The following is a 24744-nucleotide window of genomic DNA, read 5'->3' on the forward strand; positions in this document are numbered from 1 at the left end:
CTTAAAATAAGAAAATGTGTTTCAGGATACAGGACATATCTGTTCAAAATGTGAGGCTGGCTTAGGATAGCATTTAAATACAACAAGAGTTATTTCTGAGCAAAAGGGAGTGACTGTTATGAGAAAAAAACTAAACAAAAGCAGAGTGACTTGAGAAGATGGCATTTGGTTTAGCAGAAGTGTTTCTCTCTCCTTCTGCGAGGTGTTTACACTCATCGGTGATGAAGGAGACATCATATCTCCTGAGCTGAGTGATAGCCAGGTGGCTGATGGGCCCTTCTCCAGCCTCAGCGTGCTTCAAAAGGAGCGGGATACCTTGGGAAGCAAGGCATTCTTCAGAGCCAACAGGTACATCATGGTGTCCTCCTTTTTTCTCTGGCTTTTCAGTCCATTCAGGATTAGCTTCTTAGCCCTACAACCACAGCCTAAAAGATCACACACCTCAGACAAATGCCCAGCTCCGTACTTAAAAAAAACGTCAACTTTAGGACGTTTGCTCTAGCTACAAGTAAAGCTTGTTAAAAAGGCACCCAATGGTCTCAAATGTCTGTTTCCATGTTGTAGAGAAGCTGGCATAACCAATAGTTGCCATTTAGTCTTTAATACACTCCAAACACAGAAGAAGCACAGTTATTCTCTATGGAGGACACTTTCTCAGCATCTCAAACAAAAAGATAACTGTGGGTCTATATCCCCAGGTCCTTTTGTTCATCTTTGTTCATGGTTTAATACTACAGTGTCCATGGACCTCTTGGTGATACCATGATTCATGGGTGCTTGAGACTCTTAGATAAAATAAAACAGTATTTGCATGTAATCTGTATGAACCCTAGTGCCTATCTGAGTCATCTCTACATGATGTGTTGTCCTCAGTATATTGTGACTGCTGGGTGAATGGCTGTGCGTGTTGAATACATGGCCACTGCACTTGCATTTGCCCTCACTATTTCAACCTAAGGCTGGTTAAATCTCAGCTGGAGAATCCCCACAAGCAGAGGACTCGCCGCTGTATTGGTATTTCTGCATTTGGTGAACGTGACAGGAATTCCTTGAGGGTGGTATGATATTCTGTGCGTCTTTATGTTAAAGGGTTGGCATCATGCCTAGTACAGAGTAGATGCTCACTAAATAATGCTGAGTGGGTGCTTTTATGTATGGATTTTGTCTAAAACCAGCTATTTAATAATTGTTGAAATTGGACATGCAGAGATTTATCATTCACTAATATCTTAGACGTAACACCAGCTTTGATTTCTGTCAAACTTGACAGAAATTTTCAACATCCCTGTTGCTACAGTCCTTTCTCATGTGTTCTATCTCTGACTGCTACCTGTGGCCTCAAGAATGACTCTCTGTATTGTTTTTAACAACAAGCATTTAGGAGGAGGAGGAGGAGAAGAAGAAGGAACTGAATGCCAGCTCATAATAAGAATGGGAAGGGGCTGTATCTATTCGGCGTTTTAATGGATTTTACTAGATTTTTAATCCACTTGGTTTTCCGTATATAGTTATGCTTGCAAAGTAAATTTTTTTTTATTTTTTTTAATGGAACATATGAGAGAGTTGATAGCCTACTCAGGCAAGCAAAGACATTTTTGCAAATAGGACCAAGATACAAAGTTGTAGGTGATTAACAGCTGAGTAAATTCATAGCACCAAAACTCACATATGAAGAAAACGTTCCAATCAAGGAGGGAAGTTGTGGAGTCCCATAACCCTTCAAGGACAAGAACACCACTCAAAAGAGATGAAGAAGAATCATTCAAATGTGGTAAAGGGTAAATGTCATCAAGAGAACAGAAAGAACTACAGACATATGCACATGCAACAACAGAGCATCTGAGGTATGAAAGGAGACACACTGCCACCCAAGAAACACACAGGACTTCACGGGTCACCCAGACAAAGTCAATGAGGGAAACACTTGAACTCCATATGGGGGAAAAGCATATCCCAGTCATAGGCTGAACATACATCCGTGCCACAGGGTGGTTTTCTTCTCCAAGGACACACAGAAAATTTGCCGGCTATGTGTCATCTATTAGGCTACACTATATCTTCAGGGGTTTTGTTGTTGTTGCTTGGGGGCGGCTTAGTGGCCTGGAGCTCACTCTGTAGACCAGAGAGCTCTAGATCCACTATTTCCGCGTGTGCTGGGACTTAAGGGTACACAGCACTATATCTAGTACACTGTAAGTTTTAACACATTTAAGAAGACTGGAACCATATCAAATATTTTCCAGCCACAATTAAGTAAAACTAGAAATCAAATAGAAGAAAGAAATAAAGGGAAATTAACCAATATGTAGAAATTAAACAGTATTCTCCTGAACAACTGTTGGGTCAAAGAGAAACTTAAAATATACATTCAGGTAAATGAAAAGGAAATACAACTCGCTTCATGGTCACAGTAAAAACATCCCCTGAGAACAAAGCTTAGAGCATACTTGCTGACATCAAAAGGGACCTCCAATAAACATCATGTTACGTTTCAAATAACTATTGCTAAGAACTAAAGAAACTCAAAGTTAGTAGGAGGGAGAAAATAACAAACCAGACAAATAAGTGAAGTAGAAAATCAGGCAAAAGAAAAATCAATGAGAATAAAACTGTGAATTTTTAAAATATAATGGAAATCAACAGACCTTATGCTAGAATAAAGAAAAAAGACAAAAGAGTCAAATAGGCAAAATCAGATATGAAAGATGAAGTTCCCACTGATGACACAAACACAACAGGTCACTAGAGTTAGCCGTAAGGGACTAAGTGTTACACAGAGACTGCACAACTTAGGGAAACAGCCCAGCTACTTGGAACATTTAGTACAAACAAGACTAAACAATGACACACACGACACTGGTAATGAACAAGACTGACTATGTAATCAAGTCTCCTGGGAAAGGAGGCCCAGGACCACATGGCTTTACATTTAAAGACAATCCTCCCCAAAGTCTCACAAACAACAGAGGAGAAGGAAATACCCACTGCGGCCACTGTACAAAGCATTGCCCCATGTCAGAGCCAAGATACTAACAGAAGACTAGAAACTATCACTGCTGAACATAGACTGCAAACTTCTAACAAAGTAACAGCATCTGGGAGAAGGATAGATGGCTCCACAATGAAAAACACTTGATATTCTTGCAGAGGACCCTGGTTCATTTCTCCCATCCAAATGACGGCTCACCAAACATTGGTAGCTCCAGTTCCAGAGCATCACACACCCTCTTCGGTCTTCACAGGCACCAGGCACAAACAGAACAATTACACACATCCAGGAAAAGCACCCATATACACAAAATAAACCTTTAAATCAGCAAGAGTACACTCAAAATACCCACATACACATTCTATATGATTGAGATTCATCTCTGTGATGATTCAGCCTTGATTTTGTACATGCAAATCAACAGATGCAACTGACCATACCAGCAGAGTGAAGGCCAAAACAATATGGCCATCTCAACAGAGGAAGAAGAGACACTAGGCAAAATGTTACCCTTCTGATAACTCTACAAATTAGGTATGAGAAGGAATGTCCCACGTGATAAAACTCCCTAGGTGGTGAATTCATAACTAACATACTGCACAGTGAAAAGCTGAAGGCTTCTCTATGACCAGGAAGAAGACAAGAATGCTTAGTAGACACTACTATTCTCCATCACACTTTAAGTCCTAGCCAAGAAATAGAAATAAAAGCCATAAAGTAAGAAAGTAAATATGTGAAACCACCTAGTTTATGACCAGATGGCTTTAAACACAGGGAAGCCACTATCTCACTACTGGAACTAATGAATGGATTCTGTAAAGTGGCTGAACACAATTTCAACAAACATTTTCCCAAATGTTAATAATGTAATATCCTAAAAGGAAGGTATGAAAAGAATGTTTCTATAAGAGTATCAAAAATACTTAGCCAGGGAAGTGAGCCACTGTGTACTGAATACTAGAAAATGGTTGCAATGACTAAAGAGACCACTAATAAGTAAAAGGATATGCCATGTAGGAATAACTGATATCATTAAATGTACATATGATCCAAAGCCATCTACAGAATTAATGCAATCCATATAAACATATCAATAACATACTTTAGAGAACTAAAAACTATAGTCCTAAAATCTGTACAGAATAAAAAAAATACTGAATGGTCAAAGCAATTGAGCAAAAGGAACAAAGCTAGAAACATCACAGTACTGTATTTTAAAATACAGTGCTGAGCAACACTCATAAAAACGTCATGGTTTTGGCATAAATGTATAGAAACAACAGTCTGTGGGATCAGACTGGGGTACATAAGCCCACACAGCAATGGTCAAATGATTTTTCCCCACAAAGTGCCAAGAACACACAATAGGGGGAAAATGGTGTCTTCGATAATGGCTTTAAGAAAATGTACATTCACATACAGAAGGATGAAAGTGGATCCTGAAATAACTCCAGTACAAGAATTACCTCAAAATGAGTTATAGATTTAAACTTGAGATCTGCAACTGCAAAAATGTCTAGAAAACAGCATCAAGGGCAGAGAGGTAGCACAGAGTACGAGTACTCACCTTACTCCCAGCACCTGGGAGTCTGAGGTAGATTATGAGTTTGACGCCTGCTTGAACAAATTCAAGGCAAGCCTGAGCTACATAGTGAGGCCCCATTTCAAAAGTAGGTAATCCGTTGATGAAATTCAGTAGTGGAGTACACACACACACACACACACACACACACACACACACACACCATTGTCCAAGGAATTAAAAACAAAGACAAAAAATGCCCAAGTACATACATAGAGGACTATCAAAAAATGTGTATTAATAGGAGATTGGTGGGTGATTTGCTTTCTAGAGAATATTTATTGAGAGAGTATTTATTGAATACAATCTATATACTAGGAATCATTTAAGCAACTGGTGTTGAAAAGCAAAGATTCATCACTAGAACTTACATCCCAGTGAAAGACAGAAATAAACAAGAAAGCTAATGAGCAACTGAACTGTAAAGTAGGAGAGATGGGAATGATCACTAGGCAAAAAGGAAAAGGGGGGTTGGGGACTGGGAAGTGACCATGTTGGCAGCGTAGCATTACATTGGGAAGTCTGGACAGCAGTGACATGAGACCAGTGGCACTTACTTTGAGCTTGCAACCTTCATTCTGACACAGCTTCCTGACAAGGGCTCCAATGATGATCATAACCGTTTCCCTGATGTCGTTGCTTGCAAAGGAACCTTTGAACTTACTCTGTGGCCAAGCAGGGATCAAACAGATCATCAGAACACTTCAGCATTCCAGAGGGACACTTTCAGTTAAGAAAGGAACAAACTTCCCGGCAAATGATTTTGTGTTTACAGATAAAAAACTCAGAATTTCAATTCTGCAGCACTTAGAAACATGGTGTCTAGTTTAGCATGAAATCTTACTAGATCCCAGGTGATCTTACTCGTAGTCTGTGATTGCTCAGGCTAGTCTAGTCTTTATATGAACCAGGGACATCAATATGTGCATAGAAACAGCATGAAGATTTGATGCATCACATAGATGTTCCACTCCAGGGTTTTCCCCTTGGCCACATGGTGAGATAGGTGGCCATTATCTTCGGGCTGTCATAAAGTACAGGCTGTTCTGGTCACTAGACCTGCAAGACTCTAAGTGAGAAGATTTACTGCACTGTTGGTGCACAGAAAAGAGGCCAGAGAACTCTGAATGTGAATGCCAGGAGGGAGCTCTCTTTGCCCTCATCTCTCATTGGATCCACTTTAATGCCTGCTTATACTTAAGAAGTTTTTCGTTCATCACTTTTTAATTTCAGCAGCCCAGGGTCCCTATCTTCCCAATATCCCCGACTTACAAGGAGGGCTCGAAGGAGTTCTTCATCGGGGTGGGAGGCAAATCCACAGGCATAGAGGAACCTCTCCTGGAGAACAATGCTGCTGTCACTTTTGAAATCCAAAAAGTCCAGGATGGCTTCCAACGAGTCTGGAGTCTGAGCAGAGGTGACAGCATCTACAAGCTGAGGTCTGTAAGACAGGCATCACTTCAGATATTAGTGTTCACAATGAAGCTATCACAACCTTGTCACTCACTCACTAATTTGAACTTCCTCCCAAAAGTACATTTTTCCTTTGAACAAAAAAATGTGAATAATACATTCTCAAAGAGATCTTAATTCTACTTAAACATCTCTAATTCTTTCTCTTTTCTCAGAACATACAAACTACTACACTATACTCGCCTAAGCAAAATTCAATTTAAAGATTTATAAGTTAAAATTATGTAAATATTTTTCTATGTAATGCATAGAATCTGAAGTCCCAAACTGAATACTTTTCTCTAGTTAGATATGTAAATATACACACTTCTCAAATGTCTCATTTAGAGCACCATTATAGATAGAAAATGCATAACTATTTTAACTGCATGTGTAAAAGAGTTTTTTTTTTCCTTTAAAAATAAAAAAACCACCATGCTATAGCTCTATTTCATCCACAACAAATGTGTTATTGTCTTCCATAGAAAGATTTTAGTTAAAAACTAGTCATAAAAAGTTATCTTTGGTTAGTTGAGTCTGGGCATGATAAAATTTTTAACTGATTTTTCACACTAACAAACACATGAATATAAATACTACATATTGAGCTCATGCTCATAGTGGCTCAATCCAGTAATCCTAGCAGTAAGGAGGCTGAGGCAGGAAAATCAACTCAGGTTCAAGGTCAGCCTGGGCTACATAGTAGTTTCAAGATAACCTGGACTACAGAGTGAAACTTTATCTCAAAACATATCAAACAAACAAAGTTGATTAATAGCTTGAGCACACAATTCCACAGAAGCGAGGCAACCCCCTCAGCAGAGCGTGAGTATAAACCCGAGCCTGTACTAATTTAGACTCATGGACACAGAACCATAGCCATGAGAATCAGTGAAAATGGGTGTACTTCCGGCCAGGTGAGCATTGTGTTACTGACCTATAGACTCTGATTTGGAGATTTGGAGGTAGGGTAGAAGATTGGAAGGGGTCCTTGTTGCATAACAAAAGGATTAGAGAGGCAGCTCAGTGGTTCAGGGCACTGCTACTCTTGCGGAAGAACCAGGTTTGATTCCCAGCACCCACATGGCAGCTCACAACAACCTGCTACTCCACTTCCAGAGGACCCAACACTCTCTTCTGACCTCCAGGGGCAGCAGGCATGCATGCTACATACATGACGTAGCAGTGTTCAAACACATATAGTACATCATTTTTTTTTTAAATTAAAAGACAGTAACAGTGTGAAAACATTCTCTTGACAGATGACCCTGAGCAACAATGGGGGCTTACAGCACTTCCTTCTTCTCTGCCTTCAGGATCTGGAGGATCTCTTCTCTCCTTGCAGTCCTGAGGTGCTGAATGAAGGCCAGGAAGCTGCTGACGGCCTTGGCATTGGACAGGTTCTCAGGCTCTAGGTGTTTTCTGATAGACTGCCAGTGCTCCGCCAGCTGCAAACACAGGCACAGTGCACTTCATTCTGAGCTCCCAGTTTACAAAGGCAGCCATTCTCCACAGAGATGCAGCCGTCACCCAGCTCATTTCATGTGCAGTGTGAAGCTAGAAGCAAATACAGCGGCCTGCTCCTCTGGGGGCCATACCTCTGCAGTACCATGTCTGTGGGTGCTGAACTAGCAGGACCTTGGACAGCGGCCAAGTGATGTTTGGCTGTGTGGGTCCTTCCATGACTGTTGTGATGACTACATCTGAGTCCTGGGCTTTTAGCACACTAGTGAAAGAGTGCGGAATTTTAATTATCAGCAGGGTGTCTGGTATTTGTGAAGGGCAAAGTGAGAGCTGTTTCAGAGCTGCACACATTTTCTAACTTACTTGAACCTCGCTGAAAGTCAATTTTTCCAAATAGTTCGAGCTCCCTACTTTTCTTACAGAATCAGTTGTGTGAAATCCAGTGTCAGGCTGTTGTTAGGATCTGAACTGTCCAGAGATTGTATCTATGCTTAGGGGGCAGTATTGAGGAAAAGGCCATTTCTCGCCACTTCTGTTATCATACAGTGGTGTTAAAAACAGTAACGATTGTAGCCAGTGAATCTTTCTGCTTTGAAACAAGCCCCACTTCAGCATTTTTGTACCTCACTGCCTAGAACCTTACCCCCATCAGCCTGTGTGGTAAATCACCTGTGTGATTTACCTGTGTGTTAACTCAGCTGTGTGGTAAATCACCAGCCTTCTGTATTAAAATGATTGACTCCTTTATCGAATTAGCTGGTGTTTTTGCTGCAGAAAGAGAGAAAGGAAAAAAAAGGGAGGAAGGGAGGGAGAAGGGAGGAAGGGAGGGAGGGAAACAGGGACGGAGGGAGAAGAAGGAGGGAAAGAGGGAGGAAGAAGAAGAGAGGGAGGAAGGGAAGGAGAAATGGAGAGAGGGAGAAGGGAGGGAGGGATGGAAGGAGGGGAGGTGAGCAATTACAATCATTAGTCCTGAGTTTGTTCACACTTACAGAAGGGCATCCTTGGCAGGCACGCTGGAGGACCTGCCCCACTATGGGGATGGCTGTGTATTTTGAATCAAGTGCTTTAATCACGCCTGCAACTTGCTTCCCAGGCACCATCCTTGGGCCTGCCTCAGTCGTCTTCAGCTCCAGTTTCTGCCTGTGCAACACCAAATGGAAACAGCATATTATAAGAATGTATGTATGTATGTATGTATGTATGTATGTGAGAAAGAGGAAAAATACAGAAACTGCAACTCTTTAAGAAAACACAAAGCCAACTAACTTATTCCATTTATACCCGAGCTGCAGAATTTCCCAGCAACACCTTAAACCCCAAGAAAATTATAAAATTTCTCTGGTGTAATTATTTTGTTCAAATATTGGAAGTTAAGTCTAGACTTTCAAAATATCATGCCAAGAGAAAATTTGCTTGGGTGCTGGACAAGACATGGGGTGTCAGCCCTTTTGAGCTTAGTCCTGCTTTTTGAAAATCATGTTCAAGGCAATCACATGTCATCTATTAACCAAGACAGCCAACAAAGCTTGTTGAGACCAAAAAAATGGTCTCAATAGTGACTTTTTTCTGATATACTTTCCTAGAGTTTTGTCTTTCTGTCATCAGAAGATAGGAAAACCTAGTACTTAGTATATGTTACTATAGATTGTATGAAAAATTAAGATGAATAAGTTGAACTCAAAAATTTTTCAAGGACTTCATTCCTAAAAGAAGCCATGTGTGATGCACATGGACACACACACACACACACACACACACTTATTTACAATAATGTATAAAAGTTGAATATAATACTGTATGAAGGGAAATAAAAGTTTTGTCTTACTTTGATACTATTTTTCCTGCAATGGTTTGTGGGAAATTCAAGGAAAAATCCCTTGTCTCTTCTGCATGCACAGCTGTGACAAAGCTGTCCTCTATCTTATAGGTGGTGACAGATTTGGCTTTTGAACTGACACCCAATACCTGCATGAATAAAGAAATAAGTGAATGAGTAGAAAGTAATTATCCTTGATCTTCAATTGAATCAAACAGCAGCTGTCTTTCCATTTTTCAAAAGATGCCTCTTTTACAGGATTGCCCATCATCCACACCCACAGAACATTTAAATATCTACTCACTTGGCACATGTGAAAATATAACCTAAACTAAAAATGATAAACGTCTTCACGTCATACTGCTTTGTTCTCTCCTGTTATCTTAAAGCTCTACAGAATGCCACTATTGAATGCCCCCAGAAAGCAATACCTGCCATACCTGATTTTACTGTTGTAAATCCAGCCCTCTCAATTTTGCATGTATCCAGGGCCTTAATCTTGACCACTTTGTCATGCTGAGCCTGGTAGGTCACTTTGCAATCCCCAGAGATATCTACCTGGAACAGAAGTAAGAGCATACTGTTTGGGATGTTGTGCAGACCATCTGTGTTCTTCGGGAAAGAGGCTTCATTCCTGGGCTCCATAATATGCCATGGCAGAACCCCACCTCACCCCAGGGTGACATAACAAAAAGCTTAAGTACTCAAGGGCTCCTACTGGGGTGCTGTTTCTCACTTTCTTCCATGGAGTCTTAAAAACGCCTCCTCTGCTATCCCAGGAATCATGGACCATCCTATTTCTCTCTGAGCGTAACTGAAATCTCTGGTCACATGGTAATTATCTGGGGAGGGGGAGGTATTTTTACAGGCTGTATCAAGATGGTGTGTGATTTTTAATAGAAACATGATCATTATTCTTGAGACCCATGGAACTGACTAAATCCATTGCTACTCATAATAAAATATTGAGTTTAGACAAAAACACCTGAATATGGACTCTGCTCTGCTCCCGCAGCTTTTGCTTTGGGTCTCCTGCTGGTACCACATCTCCTGCTGCAATGAGGTATGCATGAGGTAAGGAATGAGGCTAACCCTCATTCCCTCATCCCTCCTCTCATGGACTGGAAGACTTAAGACCAGGAAAGCTGGTGTACAGCTTGGCTCAAATCTGATAGCTGGAGATCTACTTAATTCATTTCTATTTCTTTTCTGAATTAGGGGACTTGGGGTAAGTATTGACTCTACACACTGACACTGCATTCCAAATAGCTATGATTACTAAAATGCAGGTGTTCAGCTTTTTGTTTATTCATGATTTTTATCATCCTCTGGGGTAAATCCAGGGACTGTATTTCTAATATGCTGCCCCACAAGACAGCAGCAGAACAGAGACACCTGACAACTATCGGGTCCCCAAGGTTTTCTGCATATGTAAAAATTATTCAAAGTCCTTTTAATATAGTTGATTTCAATTCTTTAACTCTGTATTTAATCAATAAATAATTTCATATGTAAATGAGATATGACTACCCAACCTAAGTCAACTTTTCTAAAACAGTACAGAGGTTGTACTTTTCTGTGGAATTTCAATGGGCAGAAATTCTTATAAACAGTTTTGAAATGCCCTTTGACAAGATGTTGATTGATTGATTGATTGGCCTACTTATTTATTTTGTAGTACTGAGGCTTGAACCAGGCCTCATGTATGCTCAACAAACTCTACTACTACTGATCCATATCCCCAGCCCATTTTTATATTTTATTATTGCTAGAGAGGTATTTGTGTGTTATGAAGGTATATGTGGTAAATGCATGTGTGTACACCTGTGTGCATGTGTGTACATCTGAGTGTATGCGTGTATACATACTTAATGTGTTTTCCTCCATCACTTTTTCCTTATTCTCTTGAGAAAAGGTCTTTCACTGAACCTGAAGCTTGCCGCTTGGGTCAGCAGGGCTGGCCAGTGCACTCTTGGAAGTCACCTGTCTCTGCCTCTTGCACTGGGTACCAGCACACAAGTGGCCACACCCAGCTTTTGTAAGGATGGTGGAGATCTGGTGGGTTTTGCTAAGTTACCCAGGCTGTCTCAAAGTTACTATGTGGCCTGGGCATACCTTTGCTTAAAATCTGGCTTTAGCTCCCAAGTAGCTGATATTATAGTTGGACCCCCCCTCCGCTTACCCTCACCAAGATGCTGAATTCTTAGAATCAGCACTAAGTACCTCATTGGTGGTTCCAGAGCTTAACTGCATCTGGAACAAGCTAGCCAAGCCTCTCTTGAGATTTTCTATGCCCACAGGCTCATTTTCATATGAGTAGAACTCTTTGACCTAAAGGGAAAAAGAAATAATAAAACAAAGGTCATTGTTCATCAGATCTGGTTAAACATGTGGCCTGAGGGCCAGGTTCTCACCCCTACTGAAGGTGTGAGATAGTTAGCACAAAGCTGTGATTTCTTTCTGTGAAAAGAAGCAGGTTTTATTTCTAAGAAGGACATCAGGACACGGGGCGTAGGAGCCAAAAATGAAGAATCTGAACGTAATGACAGTTATTACAGAGTCAGGAATTTCTGTGAAAACCAGGGCTGTGAAAGGAGGAACTCTAAGAGCATGCCTTTACTTCATATCACACACTTTTCTCTTATAACTCTGCCTGGAACACAAACTGACCAATGAAGAGAATGACAATTGCCACAAAAGGCAGATTCCTGAAAGGGCCTGATGTCTGCAGGCTACAGCAGGGCCCAGGTTTGCCCACAGACAGAACCTAGACAGTCAAAGTGTTTGCACAGAGAGCGAATGCTGATGCTGCTCTGGGCAAAATACAGAGAGGCTGGAGGACCTGCCGGGTTGTCTACTACACAGCCTGCCCGTGGCTACTGTTTAAGGTTCTCCTTAGAAGGCGGGGAAGATAGAAATGAGAAGAGCGATTTGGCAGGAGTAGGAAATGATGTGACTCTGTTTTATCCTTGCCATTTATGGGCACCGTGTCTTTTATTATTTTAATGAGTCAGCCCATCTTTAAGAAACAGCACAAAAAAGTCAAGAGAAGGTTTTAGAAAGCAGCCTACTGTTTTCTCCTCGGATTGACTTTAAACACATCACATGGTTTAGACGCAAAGGACAGGCACGCCTTCCCTGTGAAACTTATCACGGTCTTCAGAAGCTGTGGCAGAACACTTCCGGCCCCCAAATTCCCAATGCTTTCCTAATTCTCAAAACCCAAACATAGAATCTCAAGTAAAACAGAAAGTTCAGTAATGTGGTAAATTTAATTACTACCAATCCCAATAATTCAGCCTACCTAAAAGTCTCTTAGAAGACAATATTGTACCTGAATTAAGCTCCCAGGTGCCTCAAATCCCTATTTTTACTTCCTAGACATGCTCTGCCTGGGGACAGGTTTTCTGGCTACTGTATCTATGATCAGTTTTAGTCACTCCCCTGCATAACCCTGCAGTGTTAGAATAGTGTTGTTTGTGCTGGTTAAAAGGGAACTGTGACAGTGACCTCACTGTCTGAAAATCCAGGGATCATGTTCTCAAACAAACCACTGGCCATTTCTCAAATCCAAGTTGGCTCCCCGATGCTCTATACTATAAACTGGATTTCCTTCCTTTAGTAATAACAGTAAATAATCTGGAAAGCATCAACTCGGAGACACAACTGGTAGCTATTGTTTTTCTACAACTAGAAAAGTAGACAAGCCTTTTGCTTTGCCATTTGTACGGCTGCTATTTCAGAAGCCAAACTGTTCATTATTAGAACAGGCCAATGTGAACCCAAGTAAAGATAGCATCCTTATTCATATGCATCAAACATCGAAATCACTTAACAGTGATAATATTAATAAACTGGAACTTTGAAGTTTGACCCGTGTGTCTGTCACAGCAGTAATCTTAAATTCACTGTTTCACAAGAGGAACTGAGTATGTTTTATGGTGTTCAGGTCATAAAGCTGATAACTTCATCTAGTTCTGAAATGAATTCTAAATACCCGAGTGCTCAGGCCTCTGGTCTGAATCCTCAGTCCCCAGAGCTCAGAGAACAGCAGGCTAAGCTTTCCACACAAGGAGCTCAAACTGAGAGTGAGGCCAGACAGACTGGCAGGAACGCCCAGCATCGTGTGCTCAAATCTGGAGCCATTTTTCCTTGGAACTGTATTTTCCCTTAGGAAAAAGATGTCCCTTGTAGTCATGGACTCAATCAGAGAAGGCAAATTTACATCCTTGCCTAAACAACAAAAGACAAGTTGAACTGATCCTGACAAACAGGGATTCACCATTTTATCTTTGATATTTAACTAAGACCAAGCATGGGTAGGAAGTATGGGACCGAAGAAAATGAAGACATGGGTGATTTTGACAGGTGCCACCCACAGCTAGCACCTTTGCAGGGTCAGTGTGTGAGCAGGAGCTTCAGAGCCAGGTTTAGATAGCAGACCCACACCAGGAAACAATGTAAAATAAGAGGCCAGCTTAATTTTATCAGTACAGACAACCAAAACTAAATAGGCACCTTTTGTGTGTCAGTGTTCATGAACTTCATGTGTAACTGCCATGTTCCCAACTTAATTTGTTGCATGTGAACAAAATCAGATCATGCCCAAGCTCTTGCATATGGTTAATGAGTGATTGTGGGAAAAAGAAAATAAGCAATGAATATGTATATAAGGGTTTTGTTAGGTTCTTTCATAACGTAAATATGGGAGTTTTCGATGGGGAGAGGAGAAAGGGGGCTCTAAAAAAAAATCAAAAGATTCTCTGGAAATCCCAGGGATTTTGTGTAGAATTTAACTTTGGTCTAGGGCAGAAATATCCTCCAAGAGAGTTGTCCCTCAGCCGTTTCCCAGACTTTGCAATTTCTCTCCTCGTAATCTGAAATGACAATGACCTTTCTAACATCGATGTGGCCAGGAATTCCCTTTGACATCTTAGTCTACAGGGTCGAGCCTTCTCTGGCTATTTTGTTGTACAATTGAGAGATATATAATAATGTACTTTAACCCGTGGCTACAGCAAATCATCACAGACCACAGTTGCCATTGGACTGGCACTGAAAGAGTGATGTGGCAGCTTTATCCAGCCTTTGATCAGTGAGGGCACCGAGTTCTTATGTGTGTGTGTAACAAGACTTTGTACTCAGCTCCTTTCAAAGACACTGAAAATTCACAGGTTGAAGTTAAGATCATAAACGCAATCAATATTTAATAGACTCAAGAAGCTTGCCACTTTGGAGATGCAGAGAAGAAAATACCTGTGTTTTGTGTTAATAAAGTTGAGCCATATGCAAATCAAGTAAGTAAATACACGCGGTGAACAATAAAGTAAAGAATTCTTCAAGTCAGCCAGGGGGACAATGAGAGAACAACGGAACATAGAAGTTACGGCCTAGACTGTACTTGAAATGTCAGCTTCATGACCTGTCAGCTCGGTGCCCTTTGGAAACTTTCTTAACTTCTCAGAACTCTAGTTCCTCGTCTGCCACAGGAGGATAACACAGCAGCCACCTCCTAGGTCTGTGACTAGCACAGGGGACAACGTTCTTGGTGTCTTCAGGCAGAGCTCAGTACGCTCTAAGCACTGCATTCCGTGTTCTTACCACTAACTGAATCATACGCCAAGACCATTTAGCCTCACATCAACTTTTGTGTCTAACCCTTTACAAACATTCACTGAATTTTCACGTTGCTGAATGCAATAAGAGAAAGACGTGCTTGTTGCTCACGAAACTTGCTGCTACTGTGGACAGAAGACAGAGAACTGTAATGCACTGTGACGAACATTTGAATAGAAATCATCTCAAGGGGTGGTGGGCTTTGGGGGATGTTAGGGGAAGCTTTATGGATACACCAATCAGCACAAGGTGGAGATACTCTGGGGGAGGGGAAAAGAGACATGGAGCCCAGAGTAGAAGGGCTGAAATATAATTAGGATTGGGCATTTTCTCTGCTGAAAGTTATAAACTAGCAATGAATATGGATGGCTAAAGAAAAAAGGGGAGGCGATGATTGAGTTCCAAAGCACTAAGGGTGTTGTTTCCAGCTGGCCAAGAGGGTGTGGCTGTCACCAAGAAGCGGGCTATATGAACAAAGCTTGAGTCAAGGCAAGGTTCTGTCAGGTGGAGAAAGCGAAAGGCACTCTGAGACTGGAGTTTGAATTTTATGTGAGGGTAGCACATGCCCACCTCTGAGTTCTTTCAGGATTTCATAACCAAAATGTGCATCCTGGTTTGCATTAGAGGTTTCTGGCATTTTTATATTAAACTACTTCTCATCATGATTTCGAGGGAGAAAGTTGAACGTTGGAGACAGGCAAAATGACAACTGTAACTCTCCCTATATCTCCCTATTGTTTTTCTACTTCATGGCTGCACTTGAGCTCACATCTTCCTGTGTGAATAGAACACCCACAGCTTTCCAAAACCACAACGTGGAATGCCTGGTAATGGGCTGTTGACAATTGCTTCTCAGTTCCAACATATTAACACCTTAAAATAGGCTAGAGTTAAATCATACGTAAAATTCCTGAAAACTTACAGAATTTCCATACTGGGCTTCCAGGTGGATATTACAATATTCATCCATCACCGTGCAAAATTTAATGCTTTTCCAAGTCATATTTATAAAGAATGTCTCAACGTTTTGAAAGCCACTGTGTCTTCAACATGACACAGCAACATGTGCTTTGCCCAGACAGATATCCTCACAAGTTCCATTATTTACCCAAGCTCTGACCTTCTGATCTAATCTGCCCCCTTTCCTGAACTTATCTAATGTGCTGTAATGATTCTCTATGCTACACTAGCTCTGCAATCCTTCCTAACTTAGTAGGTAGTAAGAGATGCACTTACCAAGCAATGTTCCTCATCCATAAGTCAATACTTCATTCTGTTACAAGACTTTAAAGAGAGAGAGAGACAGAGAGAGAGAGAGAGAGAGAGAGAGAGAGAGAGAGAGAGAGAGAGAGCAGCTAGGAAATAGAATTGAGAGCATGATTTGATTTACTCTGGAGATGTTTAAGCAGCAACACAATGGTTCCCTTAGAGCCCTGCCTGCTGAAAGGAAGCTCAGACGTTACCTTCCCCCGGACTAGATGAAGAAGCATGGGTCTCTGCAGAGCATCCAGGTTGTCCTTTCCTATGATCTTAGGGGTAGTTTTGCCCTTGAAGATGTTCTTCTCTCCTCTCTGTTTGTTCACATTTTCAACATTGACAGCCGTTATCTAAGGTCAAGAAAAGGAAACTATTAGGAAAAAATTCCCACAACTGCCTCTTAAAAATAAAGTGGTAAAGGCAACCAATCGAGGCTGTCATGTCTCCAAATGTGGATTCACAGGACTTGTCACTCACATTTCTCGACAAGTGCCTTAACTAAGCTATGGCGCTTCTCCTTGCCATTCCCTTTAAAATGGAGAAGGTTTAACTTGTCAAAAGTGACAACACTTAACTCTGGGATCTTGAGTTACAACATATGTGACTTGAATTTGGCCCTTTGTGTCACTGTCACTTTCCGGACTGATTTTGGACAGCCGTTGTCTACCTCATCGTCTCCCTGTCTGTGATGTGTCTGAAAACATTTCTGCCCATTCTGCCTCCTTGTGTTTATAAAATGAAAGGTGAACAGCTGAGTTACAGAATAAGATGCAGGCAAGGTCTTCTGCAGAGAAGCTTGCTGTCCTAGTGACAGTGACTCAGAGGAATGCATGGTAATGTCTTGATCTAACTTTGAAAATACAACAACCACTGGAAACATCCAAAGAAATAGCAACAAATTGTCAACTCTGTTGCAATAAACAATAAACCTTACTATAAAAAGCTATTTGCTCAATGTACTTGGGCCAGTGGACCTATTTAACAGTAACCTGCAGAAGAGAATGTAACTTTAAAAGCAATCCATTGCTATTAGTTTCCTGGAAAGCAGGATTACAATATACCAACATTATAAAGTCCTACAAATCTAAACCATCATGGCTGACCAAAGGCTGTCATCCTGTGGAGTGTTTGGTTCCTTCTATAAGAGGCTCTGCCCCTCATCAGACCTGTTAACATCAACCTGTTCAACAAGGCCTCCCCTAATGCATCTCCATTTCAGTCTCCACGGTTCTTTGTGTGACATCCATTGCAAATCCCTTCCTCCCAGGACATTTGAATGGATTCCAAGACAATGTCCCTATTCGTATTAAGACGGTATAGGGAACTGGAGGTCAGACTTCAGTCACTCGGCAGCATGGAGCAGCCTACTTCAACAATTTGGAGAAAACTCACTATTGATGAGCAACAACTTCAAAGTTGTGGATGCCTCACTTGTTAAGCCAAGCATAACCAGTAGCACGAGCAAGTGCTGCTGGGTGGTGTATTTCTGACACCTAATCTTAGTGTAGTGCTGTTTGTTTGTTTCATTTTCGTAGAAAATGCCCACCGTGACTTGGATCAGTTGGTCATCGTCGCCATCAGGATTCCTCCACAGTAACACAACATCCACATCAGATGCGATCCGGTAGCCCACGCTGTCTTGCACTTTTCCTTTACCCCCATCAAGAAACACTTCCGTGGAGTAGGTGAGTTTGTATAGCCGCTCATTATTTAATGAGAGACCAGTTGTGTGACCTACATTAAAGAGGGGCACAGGTCAAGTTTCAATTGCCAGGCACCTGTCAGGTCTGAGAACATACTGTCTTACCACGGGCGCATCCTTCCAGCTCAGTGGAGCTTAGCAAGCACCTGTGATGGTGTGCTTCTCCGTCTGCTAAAAGCATCGACTTAAAAACCACAAATAAGTAAGTTAACTGACAAGCATACAACAAGCTTCCATTTCAGAAAACTGGTGTTTATATCCATTATCAAGTCATCTTCATATTGCCCTGGTTGAACATAAGACAGTTTTTAAAGCAACAATCATGTTGCTTTCAATCAGCTGACTAAAAGTTCAAGCAGAGGTCTTGGCTGGAATTGCTTTGCAAATTCAGTGAGATCATTTGTAATTATTTAAAATTATATGTGCATGGGTGGTTTGGCTACATCTATGTACACTAAATGCATGCGGTGCCCAAAGAGGCCAGAAGAGGGTATTGGGTATGCTGGGACTGTAGCTAAATATAGTGGTAAGCTACCATGCAGATGCTGAGAACCAATCCCAGCTCTGGAAGAGCAACAAGTGCTTTTAATCAAAGCACCGGGTCCATCTTTACCACACTGTAATTAATACATTTTTAAATCCAGCAGCTGAGGGTCAAAAAGTGTTAGTTATCACACACACAAAAAAAAAAAAAATCCTTTCATTTGTGTACTTGCTGCTCTTAAAGAATTTTTTTCTTTTGTAGTTTTCGCTATAAGCTTAATTATCAAACTTGTCCAAAGAACATTCCAGTGGTGGTTGTGGTGGTTCATATATATAACCCCATATATATATATAACCCCAGCACTTTGAGGGCTGGGAAGATGCCCATGAGTTTGAGGGAAGCCTGGGCTATATAATGATTCCCAGCAACTCTGAACTACATAGTGAGTCCCATGCCAACCTAGGCTACAATATGAGACCAAGTCTCAAAAACCAAAAGTAAATAAATAAAAATAAAATAAATCTGTACCCAGGTATATTATTGTATAGTAATATTTTTAAGAAAATATTTAAGAGCCAGCTATAAATAAGTTTAAATTAATTGTGCCTGAAAAAAAGACAATGAATTACCTAAAATTTTAAGATGAGCTTTAATTTGGACAGGGGGGTTTAATCAAATACCTTGGAAGTCAGTATTAGGAGCCAAAGAATCTACAAAGGAGATGTTCACGCAGTTTCCAGCTCAATTTAACCCATTCCCAAGACACGGAAAGGGGAAGGATTACAGTTTTCTCAGAAACAACATGTTTATGATCACATAAGCTGGCCTTGTATATTTCCTGTGTCGCTCACTAGATTCAGTCAAGGATTCAGTGTATCTCTTCTTCCTTGGAGTCACTGGAGTTACTTTGTCAGTGAACTCTACCACAGAGTCATAACTTACTTTCCCCTTGAGGAGTATGCACATAGCCAGGGGTAGTGGAGTATGCCTCCAATCCCAGCACTTGGGAAACAGAAGCAGGTAGATCTCTATGAATTTGAGGCCAGCCTAGTCTACATCAGCTTCTGCCCACCCACCCCAAGCTACAACTGCATAGTCTCCAAGAAAAAGAAACCAACGCACGTTGCCTCAAGATTATGTGCTGACATTCATAAAAATTTAGTAAGCTCAGCCTTGGTCAGTCCATTTTGAGACGGGGTCTCTTTATGTATCCCAGGCTGGCCTAGAACTCTTCTTTCTCTTGCCCTTTGCTCCAGGTGCTTGGATTAGAATTTTGCACCAGACTTCTGGCTCTGAGGTGGGCATCACTATTCTTCATTAGATGAGATTACACCATTTTCTCAGGATTACTCAGGTAATTAAAAATGGTGACATGGTGGCAACTCTGTTCCTAAAGATCATGTTCTTTACTACAAACCCTTAAAATTTTAGACTGAGTTCTCTTTCATTCCTAGGAAATGAGCTGGGAATTCCTTCTTTCCTTTAGCAATGATGCTCCGAGAAACTCCTAGGATATGTGCAAGTTTCTAGAGTCAACTACCATGTCAACAAACAAGAAGACAAATTTTCTACTTTTATGTAGCTAATATTTATGTGACGAGGAGCTAGAAAATAGAATATAGATAAATAAGTGGATGAGGAAATACCATAGAATGGCAGGCATGCTAATAGAGACAAATCTACCGGAAAGGGAATGCCTCTGTGAGGCAAGGTCAGCTTTAGGCTGGCCACATGAGCATCTGTAGCGAGAGTCACACTCCGCTCCTCCCACTCCATTCTCAAAGAGAGTGGCAAGTGCAAAGGCCCTGGAGAGGGCTCATGCAGATCCAAGTGCAGCAAGAAATGGAATTCACTAAGTAAACAACACAGATGAAGACCAGGAGGTTGAATGGGTGCCTCGGGCATCCGGGAGACTCATCAGGGACAAGTCCAGACGCCTGGAGTTTGAGATAGGAAGCTGACCAAGGTTCAAAGGGAGGACAAGGGTTTCAATAGGCATCCAGAAGAGGCAGGTGACAGATGAGTGTGAGCTGGCATCACACAAAACAAAGTGCAAACAACAAGTCAGCCAAGCCTGGGGCATGAGATACAGAAGGAAGATGGAGTTAAGAGAGAGAGAGATCTATCAGATTCCATACAGGGCACAAAAGTACTGCACGCTGTCTTATCAAATCCTCACAGCGGTTGTGAAAGATAAGCGGTACAGGAGAGCTGACAAAGACTGACTCTAAATTCAGCCCCCACACGGTGTGGACTCAGAGGTTTAGGTTTTATGAAGGCGTTCAGAGCTAGTGTGCTGATGTTTTCTTAGCTTTTACTTTACCAGGAACAAGGAGCATGGGACATATCAGCTCCTGACTGCACTGGGACCGTGAGTGAAGCCTAGAGCAGGACGGGCCCTGCTCTCCCTCGGCTTCCCTGACCTCTGTCTACAGGCCTCAAGTGTCTGTCCTTCCCATCAAATGCTCCAAGTTTAAGATGATCCAAACAGCTGGACTGTGCTTCAGTGTTACTTGGGACTCTACCCCTGATCTTTCTCTGATTCTTTTCAGGGATCTGGCAACACTGAGCATCTGAAATACGAGTGACTTAGGTTCAATTTTAGGCTATTGCTCTTTAGAGTAGACATAATGCATTTTTTGTTCGAAAAGTCGAGGCAGTGTAATAGCCCTGCTAACTGGCTTAAACAAGGAGGCAAAGCAGAGGTAAGTAAGAGTGAGGCTTCAGAGGTAAGGGAAGAGGAGGAGTTTAAGAATCTGGTAGAAAAGTGTAAGGCAGATAGGAGAGATGGGATGTGATTAATGCAAATGGACTAGAAACCAGGGTGGGGTCAGAGACCAGTGAAGACCAGAAATGAAGAAGCCAATATGAAGGGTAGAGGTGACAAAACAAATGGAAAGTAAAAGCCCTACATTAAAAAAACAAAACAAAACCAACCCGGGTCAGCACTGAGAACAGCTCCATTATTGCCCTGCAGTCAATTACAGCCAGGGGAAACTTGGGCCTACAAGTTCACACTCAATAAATCAGACTGCCTTCCATGCTACCTTCATCCTAAGGTTAGTAGGAAGGTAGAGTTGTCTCATGTCCTTTCCTGGTTAAATATCAATTGCAGAGGCAAAGAATCTACAGTCAAATCATGTTCCTCTAACACCAAACAAAGGCTACTCCATGTGGATGGAAAGAACAGTCCTGTATTGTATCTTGTGACGTTTAGTGTAAGAAGGTCTTTGAAACGAAATTCAGAAACTCCTGCGAAGAAGCAGAAGCTCTGGGCCCCTCACTTGCCCAGGGTTCTTGTAAGACTTTGGAAGGGAAGAGGGCCCGAGCCACCTGTACACAGTCCTTATCTTTTCTCAGTAACCTTTGTAAGCACAAGATATTTTCATAGTGTTTTATTGGAGACAGCCTTTCAGTTGCACAAGCTTTCAGTTCTGAAAACCTGGATTTGTCACTGAGCTTGTACACAACAAACTGTCATGCTCTAGGCCACATTTTCCCCATGCGCAGGAGGCATGCCTGCATGCTGTTGGTGTGTGCTCGCATGTGTTATGACTGTGTGTGTGTGTGTGCGCAAACGTGCGCGTGTTTGCTGTGTTTCCTTTACAGAATGGGAATTCAGAAAGAAGCCACAGTAACTACTGTATCACCATCACTTTTCAAAAGTAATCATAATGTGGGGCTCTATAGTATACTGTTTAAATCATAGACAAACAGTAAAACACTGCCTTCTAACAGTTCCAAGTCAAATGTGATTTACAAGTTTTTGTTTTTCGCCTTAGGAAGGGTTGTCTCTTAGACTCTAATGATTTTTGAAAATGCTAAGAACATTTGCTCCAGTTTAAGAGTATATTTGCTCAGGTGAAATAATTGAATTGTAGCCCTCTATATCTTGCTGTAATAACAGCTCTTCCATGTAGAAATTTCATACACACAAAAACTCTCAAGGCAAACTTCACTTTATGATCAAAAGTCACATTTATCCCAAACTTTACAAGTTTATGTGCCTTCAGATCGATTGGTTTTAACAGTATATCTTTTTATGAGCTATAAAAAAGTGGCATCTTTACACAAGGCAACAATCTGAAGGCCGAAGAGTTTATAAACTGGTGGACTCATAGATTACCTATCAATACATTTGAAACCATTCCTTGTGAAATTCTTTCCTCCTGTTTTTTTCTGATATTATCAATTTGTGTGTGTAAAGGTATTTTTGTCTTAAAACAGAAACGGTTAACTAGTAACACTATTTTTAAAGATGTCTTATTTCTTAAATCCATATTATAGAGCTTTATTTTCTTTAATTCACTGAGTTGGATTATTCTATGCCCTTTGAATGCCAGCAGAATTCCAGAATGTTATACCATTTCATTCATAAGGCTTTGGCAGTCAAATGTCTCTCCCCCACCCACCCATCCCCAAATTGGGTACGATTCTTCTTGCTGTCCATTGCTAAGCAACTAGATGTAAATTTCGGAACTGGTTTTTTAAATCCTATTTTACAATTCAAATGAAGGCCCTGCATTTTGTGTGTCTGTCAGCAGCAGGTAACAATAGCTCAAATCTTTTTCCAGGAATAACAAACCCAAGCTAGAAACACACTGGTCTAGGGGATGGCGGGCTGAAACAAAAAGGGGCCTCCACTCTTGTAAAACAGAGCCAGAAATTAAATTTTTTCACTTCCACTTATTCACTTACCCCCAAATATTCCAACCTTATATACTTTCCAAAAATTGTGTACTTAGGCACCACACACACACACACAAACACACACACACACACACACGACTGAAGTTCAGGAGATGGCACACACACTTACCTTTAACAGAGGCAGAGTAGGAGGAGAAGAAGCAGAGGAAAAGGATTGCGAGGAGGATCATGCTGCCTGGCTATCCTCTGCTGCATCCACTCCCCAGGAGTCGCTGAGAAGCCGACTCTTCTGGAGGCAGCCAGCAAGGAAGTGACCCTCCTCAGAATCTGCGACAACTGTTTATCTATAGGGGAAAGGTCAGATTCCAAACTCCAAAATCAGGACCTAAGTTCATGGAAGGGCTGACTATTAATGATTAAACATTGGTGGGCTATAGCTTTTGGTCTTTCACTTTTAAGAAATGTGTTTCATTCAAGAAAGGAAATCAAGGAGGTCTTGAGAGACAAACTAAACCAGTTCATACTCCTTCAGATGCAGAAGCACCGAGGGGCCAAAGAAACAAACAAACAAACAAAAATAAAGCAAACAGAAATCCTGGTTGTGATACTTTCCTGCTCAAGTACAAAATCACCAAAACTAGAACATTAACTGCCTGTTGGAATATCTCCCTGATTACAATAAAAAGAGGGAAGTCCAGTTAGCCCCAACCCCACTGAACCCGACTGAACCAGAACACATCATCTGCTCATTCATCTATTTATTTATTGGCCTTTTCTGAGACAGTTTCCCTTTTGTAGCCTTAGCTGTCCTGGAACTCGCTCTGTGTAGACCAGGCTGGACTCAAAATCACAGAGATCAGCCCTGCCTCTGCCTCCTGTACGCTGGGATTAAATGGGTGGGCTACCACAACCTGACTTATTTTTTAATTTTTATACTAGTCACAAACCATTATAAAAACCACTCTTACCTTTATAACTTTAACTAAGTCAGACCACCACTGATAAAGATAATATTGTATTAGACCTTCTTCTATGCCGGAAATGTGGCTAACTGTTCTAAGACTGTGAAACTACAGAGGCTGGAACAGACCAGGGAGGCCACCATGAATGTGTTAGAAGGACAACTGAAGGCACCAGAGCAGACCTCTGCACCAACAGGGAACACTATTCGGGTCCCCAGACTGGGGACCAGAATCCTGTCTTTTCTGAGTTGGATTTCTTTTCCTTCCTTCCTTCCTTCCTTTCTTCCTTCCTTCCTTCCTTCCTTCTTTCTTTTCTTTTTTTTGGGGGGTGGTGGTGGTGGTGGTGTTCAAGACAGGGTTTCACTGTATAGCTCTGGCTGTCTTGGAACTCACTTTGTAGACCAGGCTGGCCTCAGACTCTCAGAGATATGCCTGCCTGAGTTGCACTTCCAAGAGATTCAGAGGATGAGCTCCAGTTCTCACCATTTTTGCAGCAGAATATTTGTTAGGAAATCTCTTTAAAGCGAACGCCTTTGTATAGTTAAAGGCACACTAGCTGAGTCAGCCAACACTTGCCACTGGTAACTGCCAGAGTCCTGGCAGAAACAGGCGCACTTCTAACATGAAGTGGCATGGTATGTCTGTGGAGGGGAGGCAGACAAAGAAACTCTGGTACCAAGGGTTATTGGAATATCTATGAAAAAGACTCATGGCCATGTTTTACATAGAAAATGGGTTCTCCCCTAACCTGGAGCTTAGGTCTCTTAGAC

At 41.5% G+C, this 24744-nt stretch overlaps 1 protein-coding gene across 1 annotated transcript; it reads right to left on the reverse strand.

The window, feature by feature from the left end:
• Positions 1-210: 210 nt before the first annotated feature.
• Positions 211-23338, reverse strand: LOC127223142 (microsomal triglyceride transfer protein large subunit-like; the record flags this gene model as incomplete). The annotated part of the gene is given in 13 exon segments (XM_051185653.1): positions 211-318; positions 321-412; positions 2782-2788; positions 5125-5236; positions 5844-6012; positions 7314-7471; positions 8477-8627; positions 9313-9452; positions 9754-9861; positions 11527-11634; positions 16383-16526; positions 17723-17910; positions 23182-23338. Coding segments are annotated over 13 exon segments (1546 nt in total), but the record flags the coding sequence as incomplete, so codon positions are not given.
• Between the last annotated feature and the right edge of the window lie 1406 nt (positions 23339-24744).

Source organism: Phodopus roborovskii, unplaced genomic scaffold, assembly GCF_943737965.1.
Source record: "Phodopus roborovskii unplaced genomic scaffold, PHOROB, whole genome shotgun sequence".
NCBI lineage: Eukaryota > Metazoa > Chordata > Mammalia > Rodentia > Cricetidae > Phodopus > Phodopus roborovskii.